The sequence below is a fragment of the Colias eurytheme genome, chromosome 13 (assembly GCF_061535395.1).
Source record: "Colias eurytheme isolate Ceu_HAF_F1 chromosome 13, ilColEury1 Martin Lab GWU primary, whole genome shotgun sequence".
Classification (NCBI taxonomy): Eukaryota; Metazoa; Arthropoda; class Insecta; order Lepidoptera; family Pieridae; genus Colias; species Colias eurytheme.
This window is the reverse complement of record NC_142992.1, coordinates 6,917,075-6,934,589: the sequence shown is the minus strand read 5'-3', so window position 1 is coordinate 6,934,589 and position 17,515 is coordinate 6,917,075. Positions and strand designations below refer to the sequence as shown.

The following is a 17,515-nucleotide window of genomic DNA, read 5'->3' as shown; positions in this document are numbered from 1 at the left end:
TAAAAATATATTATAAGAAAGAAAACATAAGGAAGGAAAAAAAGAAAACATAAAGAAGGATACGTTCCCACTGCTGGGACACGGGTCTCCTATGAGGGGAGATAGAGTACATTCAATGAATTAAGTATATTCGTTTTTATGTCTAATGATACAAATATTTGGTCGCCATACTAGTTTTTCATTTCTTGGACACTGATAGTAGTTTCATGTATTTTTTATTAAATGTTAGTGACTGTAAATTGTAAATTACTTAATGAAGGGGAAAGGGAAGGAATGATTATTCTTCTCACCTGATAAATATTTTAGATTTGGTGGTCGGTAGAACTTAATTTTGATAACGTCTGATGGAAGCATTTCTGTTTCCAACACATCTAATGCCAAATATTCCGTACGTAGCGACACCACCTGTATAAATACAATAAGTTGCCATGAAATAACTAAAATATTACTACATATATGTATATTGCTGGATCTTTCAACCCTGCCATCTATTCTCCAGAAAGCAAATTTTAGCAACCAATTTATATATTTTTTTTATTATAACTAATAAATTACAATCTGAAAGAATTTAGAAGAGAAATCCTGTCCCAATAAACACGAAAAAAACACATAAATTAACAACATACGCACGGGGTATAGCGTGTAGCCGCGTGCAACGAGTGCACACATCAGGACCACGGCTACACTCACTAGACCATAGGGTACACAATTCTGAACCTCACACACAAAATACTCACCTTATCCAATATATAAATGATCGCTGGTCCCAAGAAGAATATCCAAAATCTCGGTGGTCCAGTCAATCTAGCAAGGCCATGTACTAAGCATAGTGCATAAAGTCCCACGTGCAGGGAATGTGCGCGCCAGAACCACGGCTACACGAGCTAGACCATTTGATACACAAACACGAACATCAGGCACAAAAAACTCACCTTATCCAATATATAAATAATCGCCGGGCCTAAGAAGAATATCCAGAACCTCGGTGGTCCAGTCAACCTCGCAAGACCATGTACTAAGCATAGTGCATATAGTCCCACGTGCAGTGAGTGTGCGCGCCAGAACCACGGGTATGCGCGTGCGCGGACCGTTGGATGTGCGAACACGAATATCAGGCACATTAGTATGAATAGCGCTACGCCTGTCACACCTGTAGGACAGAAGTTAAACCGTAAAATAAAAAATGAAACAGTACAGTCAGTTACGGAGTAGGTTACTTATATAGAAATAGTTTACAGAACTAAATTTATAGGGCGTGGGTATCTACTGATAGCGTAGAAAGAAATAGTCACAGTACTAACGAGTTAAGTTAGAGTTGTTTTTGTAATTAAAGCACCAACGGCAAGAGTAGAATTCTGTCAAAAATTACTTTATAGTCATGATCTGGCTGGGCAGGGCGGGTACAGTAAAGGCAGACGATGGACAGGCACAAACATTATCAATTGCAAGTTCTAAACGGTTATAATTATTTGGATTTATCTGTTTAATTAACTGCTAACGTTAAAGTTATATTTCTAGGTTAGTTATCTTTTGATTTAATGCGAAGTAGATTTTAAGAACAAAGTTACTTTCAAATATATGTAAATAATATGATTATAACTAAGCAATCTACCAAGGATCATTGCTTGGTATTAAGTATGTTTTGGTAGATGATACATTTAATTAAGCATAGCAATAATAATAATAATAACGTACAGCTAAATCATATGAACTTCTTGTTAAAGCAACACTTACCAGTAACAGTCTGGAACACCCAATAAGTAATGCCGGGTCGGAAATCCGAAGTGAAGTGCACTTCTTTGGTCAAACATCTCAAGTTCTCCACGGGCTGAGTGGACACGTGGTAGAAGTTGACCAAGTGACCCGCTGTGTGCAGGAGAGAGAAGAACAGAGCGGTACAGGCCACGATCTTGTGGAATTGGATGCTGGAGTCCAGGGGAATGTACTGTTGGATGCTGAATTCCTGGAATCGATGGAGAATGTTGAAATCGAGTCTGATTCTTTGTATGTAGAAGGAACGACGATAGATTAACAAGTTCAAACTGTTCAGCAGAAGAGAAGATTATTTGATCATTCGTTTTTGGTAAAGCTGTTTTACAATCATCTTTAAGTTAGCTTTAAACGTGAAAAGCACTTATTAAAATAAAATAAAATAGTTGCTTGTTTGGAAATTTATAATGTTTTAAACTTGGAGAATTTGAATTCGATATTTTCTTTTATCGCCTTTTTTGTAGAAAATAAATAAACTATAATGACGACTGAGCTGACGCCGTATTTAGGGACGTTAGTTTAACAGACAAAATAATAATATCTTATTTTCTTACCTTTAATTTGGTCAATAAATTCCTTGACATAGTTAACAACAGCAAACTATAACAGAAGGACAACGATGCAGCTGAGCCTCTTGTGATCGCGATACCAACTCCCATTATATGCCTCAAATCCAAATGTTCCGACATAAAGGAATAATGCGCGAATCTCTCAACAAATAGCCCAATAGTAACAACATAGAAGATGAACAGATAGAATATGTTTTGTCTGTTTTCTTCTAGGAATGTGGTTAAATAATCCCATTTTAGGAGGAACCAATGTCTGAAAATGAAGGAAAAAAATTTAAGGTATATAAATAAGAGGTGCAAATTTTGAACTAGTACGTAAAATTTTTTCTAGTGTTTGATGCGTGAGTACGCGAGTATTTTATATATTTAGAAATTAAAGATTTTTTAACGGATTTTAAACGCGATTTATTCATTATATTCGGATCTGTAAAGTGTTCGAAACGTCCGATAAAAATCTTTAATTTCTAGTACGTAAAATGTTTGAAAAATATAAAGCTACAAGGAAAATCCAAATTATGCCCTATAAGGTAAAAGTAATAGATTCTTTTACCTAGATTGTTCCATGGAAGGTTCAATATGGAAGCTTGTCATTCTTGCGACGTTAGTGGAAGTATCCAGGAAGTTTTGTTTAGCGCCCTTACAGTCGAGACCAATGGCTACAAACTCTCCTTTGTATTCCTTCATCATGAGTTTGAAGTCCGAATATGTTAAGTGGTCCTTATGTTTGAGACCAGCATCCTGAAATAAAAAGTTAATTAAATACCAATAAAAATACAAACTCACGACTTTTTGTAACTTTAGGAATGATTTTTTTAAATATAAGGGATCAACTTGGTCAATTGCTTTGAATTTGACTATTTTTTGGAGTATTTTTATGCAAAGTAAGGTGCAATTTTTTTTGCTTAAATGTTATTGCTTTCACTCGTCCATTCACTGTTAACTATTTATGTAAATAAATATAAAAATCACTTACAGAAAACATTCCATCAATCAACTCAGTAACATGTTCGTCCCTTAGCGAAGTGGTTCTAGCAATTTCTACGAGCGATCTCAACATTTCGCTAAGTTCTTCTTTATCTATAACTCCATTTCTATCGTTATCACACATATCGAATATAATACGTAGTTTGTCGTCTGTAGCACCACGGGAGAATAGTACCACTGTGTCAAGGAATTCCTGGAAATTTGAGACTTTTTTAATGTGAGGGTATTTTGAAAAATTGTATTTAAATATTGGTTCTTACAGCACGTGAATATTAAAAGATATTTAAATAAATATCGTAACTAAACCCATATTATGTTATTGTTAATGTATTTCGATTCAGTTTAAAAATATTTAATTAAAAAATTCAACACATAAATTGATATTATAAGTTCAATTACTCTATTTCTGCAGACATTACCTGGAATGATATTCTTCCATCGCCATCCTTGTCCACAATGTTGAACATTTTCTTAACAAAAACTGCATCAGCTTTCATCCCGAGGGCACTTGCAAACTCACTCTTCGATAAAGATGTCCGCATGACAATCGACTAAACCAAAGAAGAATTTTATCGTTTTTAATAATTATTAATTATAATGGAATTTTTGTTTATTAAATTATAGAGTAGAGTTATATCAGTTTTAGATCGATACATTTATCAGTTCTTTTTTGAAATATTATAATTTACATTATTATGCTTTATTTGCCGCTCTTATAAATGGCATATTGTATTTTTCTGCCGTACAAAGGCAGGAAAATAAGCTAAGGAATTGTAGCTAGATACGTTAAATTCGAAATAATCAATGATAATATAAATAAATAAACCTTCTTTTATTTCCCATTTTCCTATAAAATAAAAAATAACCCCTTTTCCATACCTCAGGATCAGCATCTTCATTCCTCCTGCGTTTCTCTCCGGGCGCCAACCCGAATGTAATGGCGTACGCTTCTCTGAAGAAATGCTCCAGTTTCCGAGCTCTACGCTCTCTTGTCTCTGCTGATGTTAGAATGTTTTCACGACCCGCCTTCAAATGATAAATAAGTTATAATAGGTGTATGGACTATTTATTTTATATGCCATATTAACGGATAATTAATAAAACGAATCTAAGTATTATTCACGGGTTGCTGTCGTGTAAAAGCAGAACATACAATAGAGAGATAATTTTTTAAATTTTAAGGTGACATAATTACATAGAAATAAATATGAAATAATAATATTTTTTGGAGACGTATAGCTATTAAAAAACTTGCAGACTCTTTTGCAAGTGTATTTAGAGAAAAACATAGTATTTGTTTTAAGTTGACTGAGATATTCATTTATAACGATAACATTTTACAGCATGCTATTATTTCGTACGATGAGTGACCTATTCTTTTATATAAATATCTAACTTTCCTTAGAAAAGAACGAACCTGTGTAAGATTCAAGGTCTTCTTATGCTGCGAGAGGAAGGTGTCCAGTTTGAGCAGGAACTTCCGTCGTGACGTCACAGAGTCCATTTCTAGAACAAGGTCGTGCTCTCGCGGAACCCTTATTAGTACTAATGGACGCTTGTTGTGACTTTCCTGTTATTTTTTAAATAAAATTATTATTGAAAACATTGTCAAGTTCTAAATTAGGTGGTGTTAAGTAATATTATGGAAACTAAATAAATTCTAGACTGGATATTGAGTAGGTAAATGCAGTTCAAAATTTAAAAATTTCGGGCAAGTTAACATAATTCTTGACAATTTTAAAGTTATGTAAACATTTGTTATACATACATACATACATATGTAACTTTTGATATGGCATATTATATTAGGTATTACTTAAAAAATAATAATAAATCATTAAAGATATAAGTACTCAAGTAAATTATAATAAAATTATAAAGTTTTTATATTTTTTTTATAAAGTTTTTTTTGTGGCAAAATAATTTTACCTGGCTTTCAATAACAGTGAATTGATCAGTATGGTCCAACGGTACAGTGCGTAACTTATCCCCTTTGCGGTCGGTCACGTGTAGCGCGGGTTCGGGTCCCAGGCGAAGCTTCACAAGCCTTTTGTGTGAAGCGTGAACCCATTCACGACATACCATTTTGTCCACAGATCCTTAAAAAATAATGAAGAACACGATTAAACTATGGAAAATGTCCATTTCGCTTTTTATCACTATAATTTTTGTTGATAAAATTTTTCATCAAATATTGAAAAACATCATGTTTCATACTTGATTCATTAAACTCACGCAAACACGCAACATAAACACATTTAAATTATTAAATTTTATCAAAAGCACACCAAAAAAAAGTTGTAAGTTTTTTGCAGATTACCTACCACGTTATTATGTTAAAATGCGGATATACAAGGAAAATATTTTAAGTAAACATCGCAAACATAACGAAATCAGATATGATTATAGCCTACAATTTAATGAGGATTCCATGTATAGCTCATCAGTTATTTCAAATATTGTGGTTATTTTGCAAACTAATTAAATTAATGAGTTTATTGGCCTTCGATCGTGTTATTTTTACCAGATTCTGGTTAACCTTTTAATTTTGATAATCTATTATGTTTGTTAAATTATTAATATTTACCTTTGCTTTGTGCATTTTTTATGTTTTCTTGTTGTAGTTTAAGTTTACGTCTCCTACTATTTTGTAGTTTCACAACTCCGTACGCGGCACCAGCGCATAGAATTGGTACGAATGCCAGAATTAAACATGTGTAGATGTATGCGAATTCATTTCCCTGTAAGACAATATTATTTTGTAAGATTTCCTATAAAAATTATTTCTAATTAACTTAATATATTGTTACTTAAATATATGAAATTCGAAAACCTTTAACAAAATAACCTGTCTAGGCGAGCGGTATGTTAAGAAATATTTACGAAACCGTAATATATTCTCCCCTGATTATATAATATTATGTTCTGTGAATATATTTCTCATTTGCATTTATAGGTTTATTTTTAAACACGCCTTAAATCAACAATAGCTAACTTTGTTAATTAAAACGTTGAAAATTGAAAGACAAAATGTTATATGTATTACAATTTCTATTGCATAGTTATTATATACCTCAAAATAATCATAGCCCTTCAGATATTTACAGGGCGGTAGTTTAGAAGCGTTTAACTGATAAGGCTGTCGACACGGGTCTCCCTCCCCCCAGTGGAATACATCACGCTGTATGTCACTGGGACCAACAGCTGTACTATTTACTATGATATCCCAGAGCGTGATACGACGAAGTTCTTCAATTTCCATTTTAGTGAATATACTGAAAATAACGAATAAAGAGTTAGAAACCTAAAATGAAATTAAACAAAAACCAATTGTATCAAATAAATATTAAACATTAATATTATTTTTGTTATTTGTGACGTACAATGTACATAGTATCAAAATATTTTATTTTAAAAACACAGTTGTACATATATTAAACTACCAGGTAATTAGTTATAATGAAAACATGCCTATAGGTTTTTTTTATTAACAAATAGCTATAAATTACACTTACCCATTAGCTTCATTTTCAAACCAGAATCTATCTCCGTCTCGTATTCTAGTAAATTGATCGATAATTATGGCTCTGAACAACTCTCCGGGATGTCCAGTCGATTCTAACATACCGCCTTTAAAAATATAACAATATATTAATATAAGAATTATTAAAACACAATTATTTAGATTCATTAACTTCGATGTAAAACGATCAATTAAAACTTTCTTACAGATTTTAAGAATGTATTTTTAGTTTTCGCGCGAAGCGTTTGAAAAAAGAACTATTTTATTTTTTACAAAATATGACTACGGCCAGTGCATAAATTATGACACAAATGGCCAGTGTGTCGAAAAAAAGTAATAAAGCTATAAAAGTATAAAAATAAAATATAAAAAGATACGTTTAAATTATAATTTTTTTAAATTGAATTAAAATATTATGACTAAAAATTTTAAATATACCTATATAAACATCTATATTATCGAGGCGGCCGTTATAAACCTGGACCAGTTTCTGTAGTAAATCTGGATTTTCTTCAAATAGTTGTGGGTTAATTTCATTAAACGTTTTTATCTTAGGTAGTCCGAAATACGTTCTGAAACAGAGAACATAAAAGGATTATTATTTTTTATTATATTTAAACAGATGTTCGTTCAGACTTAAATAATAATAATAAAAAAGTTTTACCTAGCCGTATTATAATCTGGCAATCCATTATCCCTTCCTCTCATGATGTTAAGTGCACCAAGGTCTCTTCTAGAGAATTCCATTGGTCCAAATAGATTATCTCTTACATCAGAACATAGTAATGCATCCTCTCGTTCGGATATTTGAGATGCCATACCCATTAAAATTTCTTCTATTGGTACTTGAGACATTGCATCCTAAATTGTACGAATATTTTATTTTGTCATTATTTATTTAAATAGAACAATAAAATAAGCTCGCAATTTTGTTTTTCAATTCTCGTCTGAATGAATGAGAATTAAATTTAAATACTTTCAAGTAAATAGACAAATTGATATCTATTTGTTTTAGCATAATATTGAATTAATTGATTCATAAGCGCGTCACACACGGTGAAGATACTATAATATTTTATCTTAAGATACTGTTATATTTTATATTACAGTATCTTAACGCATCCGGTATCAGCGTTCGGACCATCATTTTTCTCTTTGTCATTGCGTCCTAAGACTCCTGTAGAACCGCCATCCTGTTACAAATGACCCACAAACTTTCGCGTCATTTGTAACAGGATGGCGGTTCTACAGGGGTCTTAGTACGCAATGCCAAAAAGAAAAATGATGGTCCGAACGCTGATACCGGATGCGTTAAGATACTGTAATATAAAATATAACAGTATCGATAAAATATTATAGTATCTTCACCGTGTGTGACGCGCTTAAATATTTACCTCACTGTGTTAATAAATGATTGCCTATTAATACCTGATAAGGGAATTTATTAATTTTACTTACATTACCGTCCCACCAAGTCTGACATAGACGTATAGCGTCATGGCCGCCTGGCGCTCTACCATATCTACAATTTCTGTCCCTCAGTAGTATCGCTGGGGGTACAAGGGTATGGCCAAAACGAAATGCTGCTACTGCGAAAGCATGGGTTACTCCTGGTGCAATCTCTGCGCGGTAACCTTGGTATGGCGGTATGGGGACGCCGAGAAATGCTGGCACATACTCGTATAAAATGATATTCTGGAATAATTGTAGATAATTTAGGCTTTGATTTCAATTCTAATAACAACACTATAGACAGTAGCGTATTTGCAGAATAATATTGTTTATATAAACAGAACGAAAATATAAAAATTTCACTTTGGTGAACACTAAACAGAGCATAATTAATGTAAATCGTTTAAGAAGACTAACTGTATATAACTCAATAAATGATTTTTATTTTATTTTATTTACCTGTAAGCTGGCTATAACAATACGTCTTGCCCTTTGAAACAGCTGTTCGTCAGTCCAATCCTGATGCTGTTTGTGTATTCTTGCGGCTACTACATTGTGCCATCGCATCAGCAATATTCCGAACGTAACCATAGCTGGATTCTGATTTGTTCTTGGGTCTCCTAATACTTGAAAATATATAACCATTAGTTATGTGTTTAGCTTATATATTGTTTTTAAAAGCTGCGGTTTCTTAATAAAATAAATATTAAGGTGAAAATTAAAGAAGGCTCAAGGAGCTTTTGATCTTGCATTTTTACAACAGTACCTAAACATTTCGAACCTTATTCGCGTTTAGCAACATATCTTTTGAAATTATAAGCTAACGTGACTATTAAATTAATTTCATATGCATAATCTTTTTATTAGTTAATTGATACTTACAAAATAATCGTTCTGCGCTAAGCATTCTCATATAATGGGGCACTGGGTTATTGAAGAGCGGTACGCGCTTTTTGTTGCGTAATGGTAATCCACCTTCACTTGCTAAGCTTCCATTCTATAATATACACATTTTATTATTAAATTATTTACATTGTTCGTCTACTACTTTACGGCTAGTTGAATTATGTATATGTGTATTTATTTCTAAGTTTTTAAATCATATAATCATTGGCATTTAACATGATGATTAGATTTAAATATTGCTTGCTTGGAAAAAACTTAATTAACTTAGTTCTTTGTTAAATGAGAATTAGGATAATTTCACAAAAACTATTATTCCTTCAAGCGACTGACAACATTGTTCCACTAATTATGTCAGTCACGTTTGTCGTGTGTAATATGAGTGATATATTGTAGTTATATGAATGTACACAAAGAGGCAGGCGTGGCTGCAGGGTGGCACCTGAAATGACCTCATTGCATTCACCCAGGCCTCGCTCGTGCTGTAGACGAAGCTGCCGTCGATCCAAGATGTTATTTGGTTAATCTAGAACAAATAAGAAGTGGTAATAAGTGAAAGATACTGTTGCAATTAAATTTTATAATTGAATACGATAATCTTGTGATACCAGTACGATTTTTAGCAGTGATATAAGAACCCTGATATGATTACTTAAACGTAATTACGTGTGTATGCACACAAAAAAGTGGATAAATAAATTAGTCTCAAGTTGTTAAAATTTCAGGTGATATTCATTAAATTGAATTGACCTCACGTATTATATTATTATGGTGTCCGTTTACGCAAAGTTAACTTTGTAGTCTATTTGAAAGTTGTAAATTAGCGTGCTCAGTAAGTTTTTACTACTTTAACATTCATATATGTTGATGTAGAATTATCATAAAAGGTAAAGGGAATTATGAAATTGTACAACCACTGTGATACGTATATTGCGTTCTTGTTTTTAAAAGCTTGATATGTTTGGCCAATGTATTTATAAATTATGTTCTTATCTTAATTCCCAATTTCTTCGGAGTATACAATAAGGTTTTCTTTTGTATTGATCTGAATTTCATCAACACATTTCACAAATCTGATGATAGACTAGGCACAATCAATAATATATTTATTTTCAATATTCCTGGATTTTACAAGCGTTATTTGAATAACAGTGGGTATGTACAGTGGTCTTCCATTGAATTTATATCGAATCGAATCGATTAAACGATACCAAAGTTGTCTCTTGAATTTTACTATAATGACGGTGAATTAAACTGTAATTTAAAGAATGCATACCGAGTTATAATAGAAGTGCGTACAAGTTAAAGCAATGCGTATAAAGATGCCACGTAATTCTAATTCCTCTTAATTTGAAATTTAAATAAGAGTGAATAAAATATTTTAAGTCATACAAATGGTATCAGATCTTCTTACACAGCACCTCAGGACATATTCGTTTGTAATATATGCAGCTTGCGGGTGAGATCTAGGTTAGAAGGTGCTATTAAATTTTATTGCTCGCATTTCGACCTTCGATTGTCAAGCATCGACAACTGGTGTATGTTATGCATTAATTTAATACCATGTGTCAAATGAATTAAGCGATTAACCGAGAAACTAGTGCACATAATTATATTGGAATTAAGTGTATTTATATGCCAATTATTCCTTAATAATACATGTTGAAGCCATAAAAATTTAAAGAAAATAGAGAGAAAAGAACTTGAAAGAGGCTTTCTAATGACTTCATTGGATTTTTTATGTACATATTAATAGACACAACTGCCAAGGATGTGATGTAATGATGATGATAATTGCAATTACTGACATTTATTGTAAAACAATTACGTAGGTAATTACGATGTTTATTGAATATGTGCATAATAATCAAACTTATTTATAAAATAGAATATAATATAAAAACTTTTGTATTTAATTGTACACGGCTACAGATGATATAATACTATGCAAATAGCCTATTCAGAAGTATACTGAATCTATAAATATGTACTTATAAAATAAATATATTATTTTATATAAATAACATACTAAATAATAATATACTAATATATTCTATATAACTTAGCTTTGGATATTGTTAAACATAATATATATACAATGTTTGTAGCGTTTATTTAATAGAATATAAAAAGTTATAAATAATAGTTTGAATAAGCCTTAACTCGTCTATCTGTATCTGTTATCTCAAAGTTAATGTAGCGCGATACCGACGGATGATATTATATTTGGTCATTCTGAATACTAATGGGCGGAACTTGCCTCTGATTTTTTGCAACCATTTCCACTCTTAGCACGTATTTATCTAAACGCCTGGATTGATCTTTTTCGTTTAAAGTTATAAAAGTGCATGAGATGTAACATTTAGTTTTAAAGGCTTAAAATGCCTTCAAATGCAATATCATAATACATACCTACATGAAGATTGTTGTTATTTTAATGCGACTTAATGACGTCATTTACACCCTATAAAAATGAACAATATTTTTACGCCATACCTGTTCTCTTGGGCTATTAGGGCTCTGTCCCGTGTTCCTGTCATAAGCAGCTCTATGAAAAGGCATGTATTTGGCACCCTTACACTCAGGGTCATACATATGATCACATTTGTCCACGGGAATCCGATGTTGTTCTATCGGACACCCGGATTCTGATGCCATCACTATTTCGCCTGTTACTATCTGACCTGCAATTTACAAGGTATTATAATCATTTCAAACGTCAATTTTAATTTGGTACTTCATTTTGTAACTTTGTGGTGTGCTGTATACTATGATAAAAAATTGATATGATAGTGCTGAGTCAGATTATCATGGTGCGTTGACCTTTAATAATAGAAAAAGCCCATAAACTTTTGTTAATATAATACTCAGTCTGAGTCAAGCATGCGTTATGCATTTGGTCACATTTTCACATAACATTAACCTTATAGTGTTCAACACTTACGATACAAAATAATTAGAAAAATTGTTTAATCTTACCGAAAAAAGCTAATAGAGCTGTTCTATTGGCTAGTGAGGGTAATCCGTCTTGCCCTCTCATAAATAACTTGGACAAGGCTCGAGCCCCGGGCCTGTCTGTGCCAGCCATCATGTAAACTCCATCTGCATATGATGCCGGCGTCTTACGTGTGAGTCGACTGCCTGCATCATTAAGAAATATTAATTGTATACTACTAAATATAATAATTAGTTTTTCTTTGTATAATAGAACAATTATTTGCCTATAGGTACTTTTATCGTCCATTTACATTTAAGATATAATGCAACTGCAGTAACAGATCCGGCCATGTACCTACCCACAAATATCTCAGTCAGATAGCAAAAAAAGAATGATAATACTTCGTGCACAATATCACAATATCTATCGTGTATAATAATTTTATTTTATCGGTAATGTTTTGTATACCAAGTGCGAATAACAGTATATTATGTAAATGAGGCTAGAACGATAAATCTTGCGAAATTATGATGTGTATTAAAATGACGTAGCAGGTTTGTTCAAAATTTATTTACAAGAAAATGTTATACTTGTCCTTCTTAGTTTTATTTTATAATAGGCTTTCGTTTGCACTATTATTACTTTATGACGTTATTTTTTAGGTACGAGGAAGTCAGAGTTAGAAGTAGGTCCTATATATATATATGCATGGAAGCATTTACAAATGTTATTTCGTCTTTTGCCGTCTAATTTAAATAATACACAGCTCTTTACCCATATTTTGACATAAGTACATAACTATTTAATGACGTAATTCATTTCTAAAATTATCATATGAAATTTTTTCACACGCGAAAATTACTATCGCTTTCACCTAAATGTAATTCATACGTGACACCTAATCGAAAATTGTCTATTGCATTATTGTATATTCAATTGAATCCACAAATTATAGAGAGCAGCGATCATTAAGTAAAATAAATGTTGGATAAATCGTGATTGATAGCACAAAGGTGGTCTAGCAAATACTTCAACCGTGAGCATGATTCTGCGCTTGCGCAAGAAGCGATACATTGCATCGACGTGAACAACGAATTAAGAACGATGAGAAAATTTACTGGTTTATATGACATCTATGTTTTCTGTTATATGGTTGTGACTTGTGTTGATGAAACTTCTATTAAATTATATTTTTGTACGTGTTTTTATACGGTTGAAGAACTAAAACACACCTTGTAATTTATTTATTATCTATGTTGTTATGTGCCTTAAAAAAGTGATTTTTTTATTTAATTATCGTAGGCAAGCAAAGTTATACGAACTTTAATAACTTATATACTCTAATTATCGAGGACTCTAATAAGCGAGGAAGTTTTAGAATAACAGCGATATAGATTAAAAATTTAGATAACGAATAACTGTTGCAGCTCATGTTGATTGATATTTTTGATTTATCATCTGCAATCAATGATGGATTGTCTGTTATTGAAGACGTTTCTATACTTTCCAATGCGGAGATTTCGTGTTTAAATATTGTACCGGATCGCAAAGAAAAATAAGTAGGTCACAATTTATAACAAATATGAAATAAATCACGTATGTTGTAGGTGTAAATGTTTAAACTATGCGATTATCTAAAAATAAATTATTAATTTGCTAACATTGCTTGATTGTTATTGTTTGAATTTATAAATAAAAAAACATTTAATGAATTACTTTAATACAGAAATGTCTTCATATAAAACATTATAGCGAGTTTCCTAAAAATAACATACTTTTATAAGTTAATTTCGAACATATTTTAATGTTTAACGTTTACAAGTACGCGTTGATGTCTATCGTTCTATCAAGCCATAATAATATAATTATAATATTATGTAATATGTATTTATGAATAAGATTTCTCTGAGTGATATATTTTATACATTATTATATGCCTGTAACGCGTTTAAAAGTATGATTATTTTTTTAATTATTCCAGTTTTACATGTTTGGATTAATTTTAATTAAATAATGACTTGTTAGATAAGTATTTGGGTTAAATTTATTTTTATTTACGAGTATTAACAACCGAAATGGGATGTGGAGTTAAAAGTTTTCGAATCAATGCCACATACGATCTGATAATGTTACATATTGCGGCCGAAACTTGACCTGTCTCTACCAATAGCACGGTCTGTCTGTCAGTGTGTCGTGCCTTTTTAGTTCGTAATTTATAACTGTTAGAAAAATGTCATTGGAATTAAATGTGCCGACATTTAGATTTATTTATTTATTTACAACTGGAATAATAATTCTGAATTGTAACCTCTATAGATAAACAGTAGTTTCCGGTAGCTAATTATAATGAAATTGAGTGAAATAAAATAAAAATACTTGAGCTATAGAAACGTGTGTGTAATGTTACTAATTAAGTATGGTGATTACCAATATTATACAAGGAGAATAAACATGATCAAGCCTCATATGACATGCAAATTGGAGAGTTAATTTGATAGCGTTTAGCTACTTTATGGTTTCTTAGTAATTAATGATACTTTTAATATTTTTCTGTAATGTTTACATAATGAATTGCTTAATACAACTTATGATATCTTAATTAACACATACAATCGGTACAGTAGATCATAATTCATGATTTGAATTGATATTATTTTGGTCACGAATCTGTATTCTGCTTTATTATACCTAAACATGAATATTATATATATATTATGAATGTTTGCATGACTGAGAATTTTCGTTTATCAAACATGCAAAAATGAATAAAAAATATATCATATGCAGTTATTTTGTAGCTATATAAAAGCATTTTTGAAACTTACCAACTGATCCCCAATCGGGGTATGCTCTGTTGTTGAACCAGCCATCGTAGCGCTGTTTCTCGTAGTAAACCTCTGCAAAAAATTATTTATTTTAATTAAAAATCACATCTGTACCAAAAATATTACTTATACAGTGGTGGACGTTTAATTAGAAACAGGTAACACGATGAAGTAGTCATCAAGTTTATTTAACATTTGTGTGTTAAAGTATTAGAGATTAAGCATTATTTCATATGTAATAGAACACCCGTTTATCTAGTTTTATAATAAATTGCTTAATTTTAATCAAACGTTAGCTTAAATTAATAAAATCAAACAACTTTAGGTGAAGTCTGATTTCCGCGTATTTTCAGTCTGGACAACAAATTAGAAACAGCATGTTTCGAGTGTTCTAAAGTCAAAACCTATTAAAATGCCGTCAATATTTTTTTCATCTATAAATATTTGCACCGTTTTTTAAACATTCTATCTAAAAGTTTCTGAAAATTAATTTACTTTGCAGCAAAAATGGGTAAAAGTAAGATTCGTGACCCATCAACAAGAAAAATAATTTTAAGTTTACATTTTGACAAAAACTGGAGTTACAGGAAAATTGCAAATCATTTAGAGTGTTCGATAAAAAGATATTCAATGCTATAGTTTATTTCAAAGAGCATGGTACTTCTGATTAAGTGCCTAGAAAAGCTTGACCATGAAAAACTACTGCTCGCGAGGATAGGTAAATTATTCTTTTCGCAAAGATAGATCCATTTAAAGGTTCCAATTCTATTAGGAAATATGTTTTTGCAAACGTGCGAAAATCTCTTACAATCTGAGCCACGACGTTGTAAAGCCGTTGTTGTCTATAAAGATTATAACAATCTAAAAACAACCCCATACTATAATGTTTCCTCCGCCTTGCTTAACTGTTTTTAATTTATTATCTAAGGTATGATTAACTGGACGACGCGCGTATCATTTGCCATCAGAATTGATTAGATTAATTTGTATCGTCCCAAAATAAAACTTTTTCACTGGCGGACTGTTCTCAAACAATATTTCTTAGTAAATGCAAATCGTCGTTCCCTGCCTAATAAGAAGCTGTACTTTCCTGGCGTCTCTCACAAACAATTTTGCCTCGACTTACCACCCGAAAACCGATCTCATCGACACATGGCGTGGTTCATCTTCGGAAAAAACTAATTTTAAAATAGAATTTGAGCTTTTAAATGGATCCATTTTTGCCAAAAGAATCATTTGCCTATCCTCGCGAGCAGTGATTTTTCATGGTCCAGCTTTTCTAGACACTTGATCAGAACTACCATGCTTATTGAAATAGACTGTAACATTGAATATCTTTTTATCGAACACTCTAAATGATTTGCAATTTTCCTGTAACTCCAGCTTTTGTCAAATTGTAAACTTAAAATTATTTTTCTCTCTTTATTATTATTTTTTTTCTTTCAATGGTCACGAATCTTACTTTTACCCATTTTTGCTGCAAAGTAAATTAATTTTCAGAAACTTTTAGATAGAATGTTTAAAAAACGGTGCAAATATTTATAGATGAAAAAAATATTGACGGCATTTTAATAGGTTTTGACTTTAGAACACTCGAAACATGCTGTTTCTAATTTGTTGTCCAGACTGAAAATACGCGGAAATCAGACTTCACCTAAAGTTGTTTGATTTTATTAATTTAAGCTAACGTTTGATTAAAATTAAGCAATTTATTATAAAACTAGATAAACGGGTGTTCTATTACATATGAAATAATGCTTAATCTCTAATACTTTGATACACAAATGTTAAATAAACTTGATGACTACTTTATCGTGTTACCTGTTTCTAATTAAACGTCCACCACTGTATATTTTTTAAAACAATAAGAATATACCAGAAACAGAACATTTCAATTTTAAATTATTTCGTATTGTTAGTTTCTAACAATTGATCAATTCTGTTTGACCATTCTTTAATAATAAGTATATTAAAAAATCGTCTGAAACCATTTTTAAAAGCTTCTTGTATGCGACACAAGCTTTCTCAAACCTTAATCAAATGAAGTCTCAATTCAAAAACCGACCTTCATTACTATAATATATTCATACATATGATCTGAGATACAATATAATTAAGAGGTAAAGGGCCTGTTGGTCCACTTTGTCATGCAAACATCTCCATAAGCGATCACTGTTCCATATTTGTCATAGATTGTATGATTTCATCGTACGAATGTTTTGTGTACTAGTTACGTGTGCTGACAATCCTATAGAGGCCTTGTGAAGCTTTAACCGTGATGCCTTCTTGTACACGCTATTATATTTTTATCTTATATTTAGATTATAATGAACATTAATAAATCAACGAGGACCGAATGAGTAATATAGTGCTGAAATTTTCGATGGACTATTTTAATAAAAGTGTGAACTAGATGCATGATGTATAAACTTTAATTTGTACAACTTATAAGCATGCTTGCAACTGATAAGATTACATTGTAAGAGTTACGTAATACCTACATATAAAATAGTTTTTTTTCATCATCATCATCATCAGCCCATAATGTTTC

At 31.4% G+C, this 17,515-nt stretch overlaps 1 protein-coding gene across 1 annotated transcript in view; it reads right to left on the bottom strand.

Moving 5' to 3' along the window:
• The window catches only part of Duox (dual oxidase), a 34,049-nt gene that overhangs the window by 4,024 nt on the left and 12,510 nt on the right, over window positions 1-17,515 (bottom strand). The window contains exons 3-24 of the mRNA XM_090108469.1: window positions 14,965-15,036; window positions 12,181-12,342; window positions 11,698-11,885; window positions 9,644-9,727; window positions 9,181-9,295; window positions 8,758-8,924; window positions 8,305-8,541; window positions 7,511-7,707; window positions 7,285-7,418; window positions 6,839-6,953; window positions 6,397-6,598; window positions 5,911-6,064; window positions 5,253-5,422; window positions 4,741-4,893; window positions 4,203-4,349; window positions 3,743-3,874; window positions 3,313-3,516; window positions 2,890-3,077; window positions 2,325-2,592; window positions 1,735-1,963; window positions 933-1,150; window positions 291-405 (exon numbers count right to left, since the gene is read on the bottom strand). Of these exons, the coding sequence (XP_089964595.1) occupies window positions 291-405; window positions 933-1,150; window positions 1,735-1,963; window positions 2,325-2,592; window positions 2,890-3,077; window positions 3,313-3,516; window positions 3,743-3,874; window positions 4,203-4,349; window positions 4,741-4,893; window positions 5,253-5,422; window positions 5,911-6,064; window positions 6,397-6,598; window positions 6,839-6,953; window positions 7,285-7,418; window positions 7,511-7,707; window positions 8,305-8,541; window positions 8,758-8,924; window positions 9,181-9,295; window positions 9,644-9,727; window positions 11,698-11,885; window positions 12,181-12,342; window positions 14,965-15,036 (3,651 nt within the window). The remainder of the gene's footprint in view (window positions 1-290; window positions 406-932; window positions 1,151-1,734; window positions 1,964-2,324; window positions 2,593-2,889; window positions 3,078-3,312; window positions 3,517-3,742; window positions 3,875-4,202; window positions 4,350-4,740; window positions 4,894-5,252; window positions 5,423-5,910; window positions 6,065-6,396; window positions 6,599-6,838; window positions 6,954-7,284; window positions 7,419-7,510; window positions 7,708-8,304; window positions 8,542-8,757; window positions 8,925-9,180; window positions 9,296-9,643; window positions 9,728-11,697; window positions 11,886-12,180; window positions 12,343-14,964; window positions 15,037-17,515) is intronic.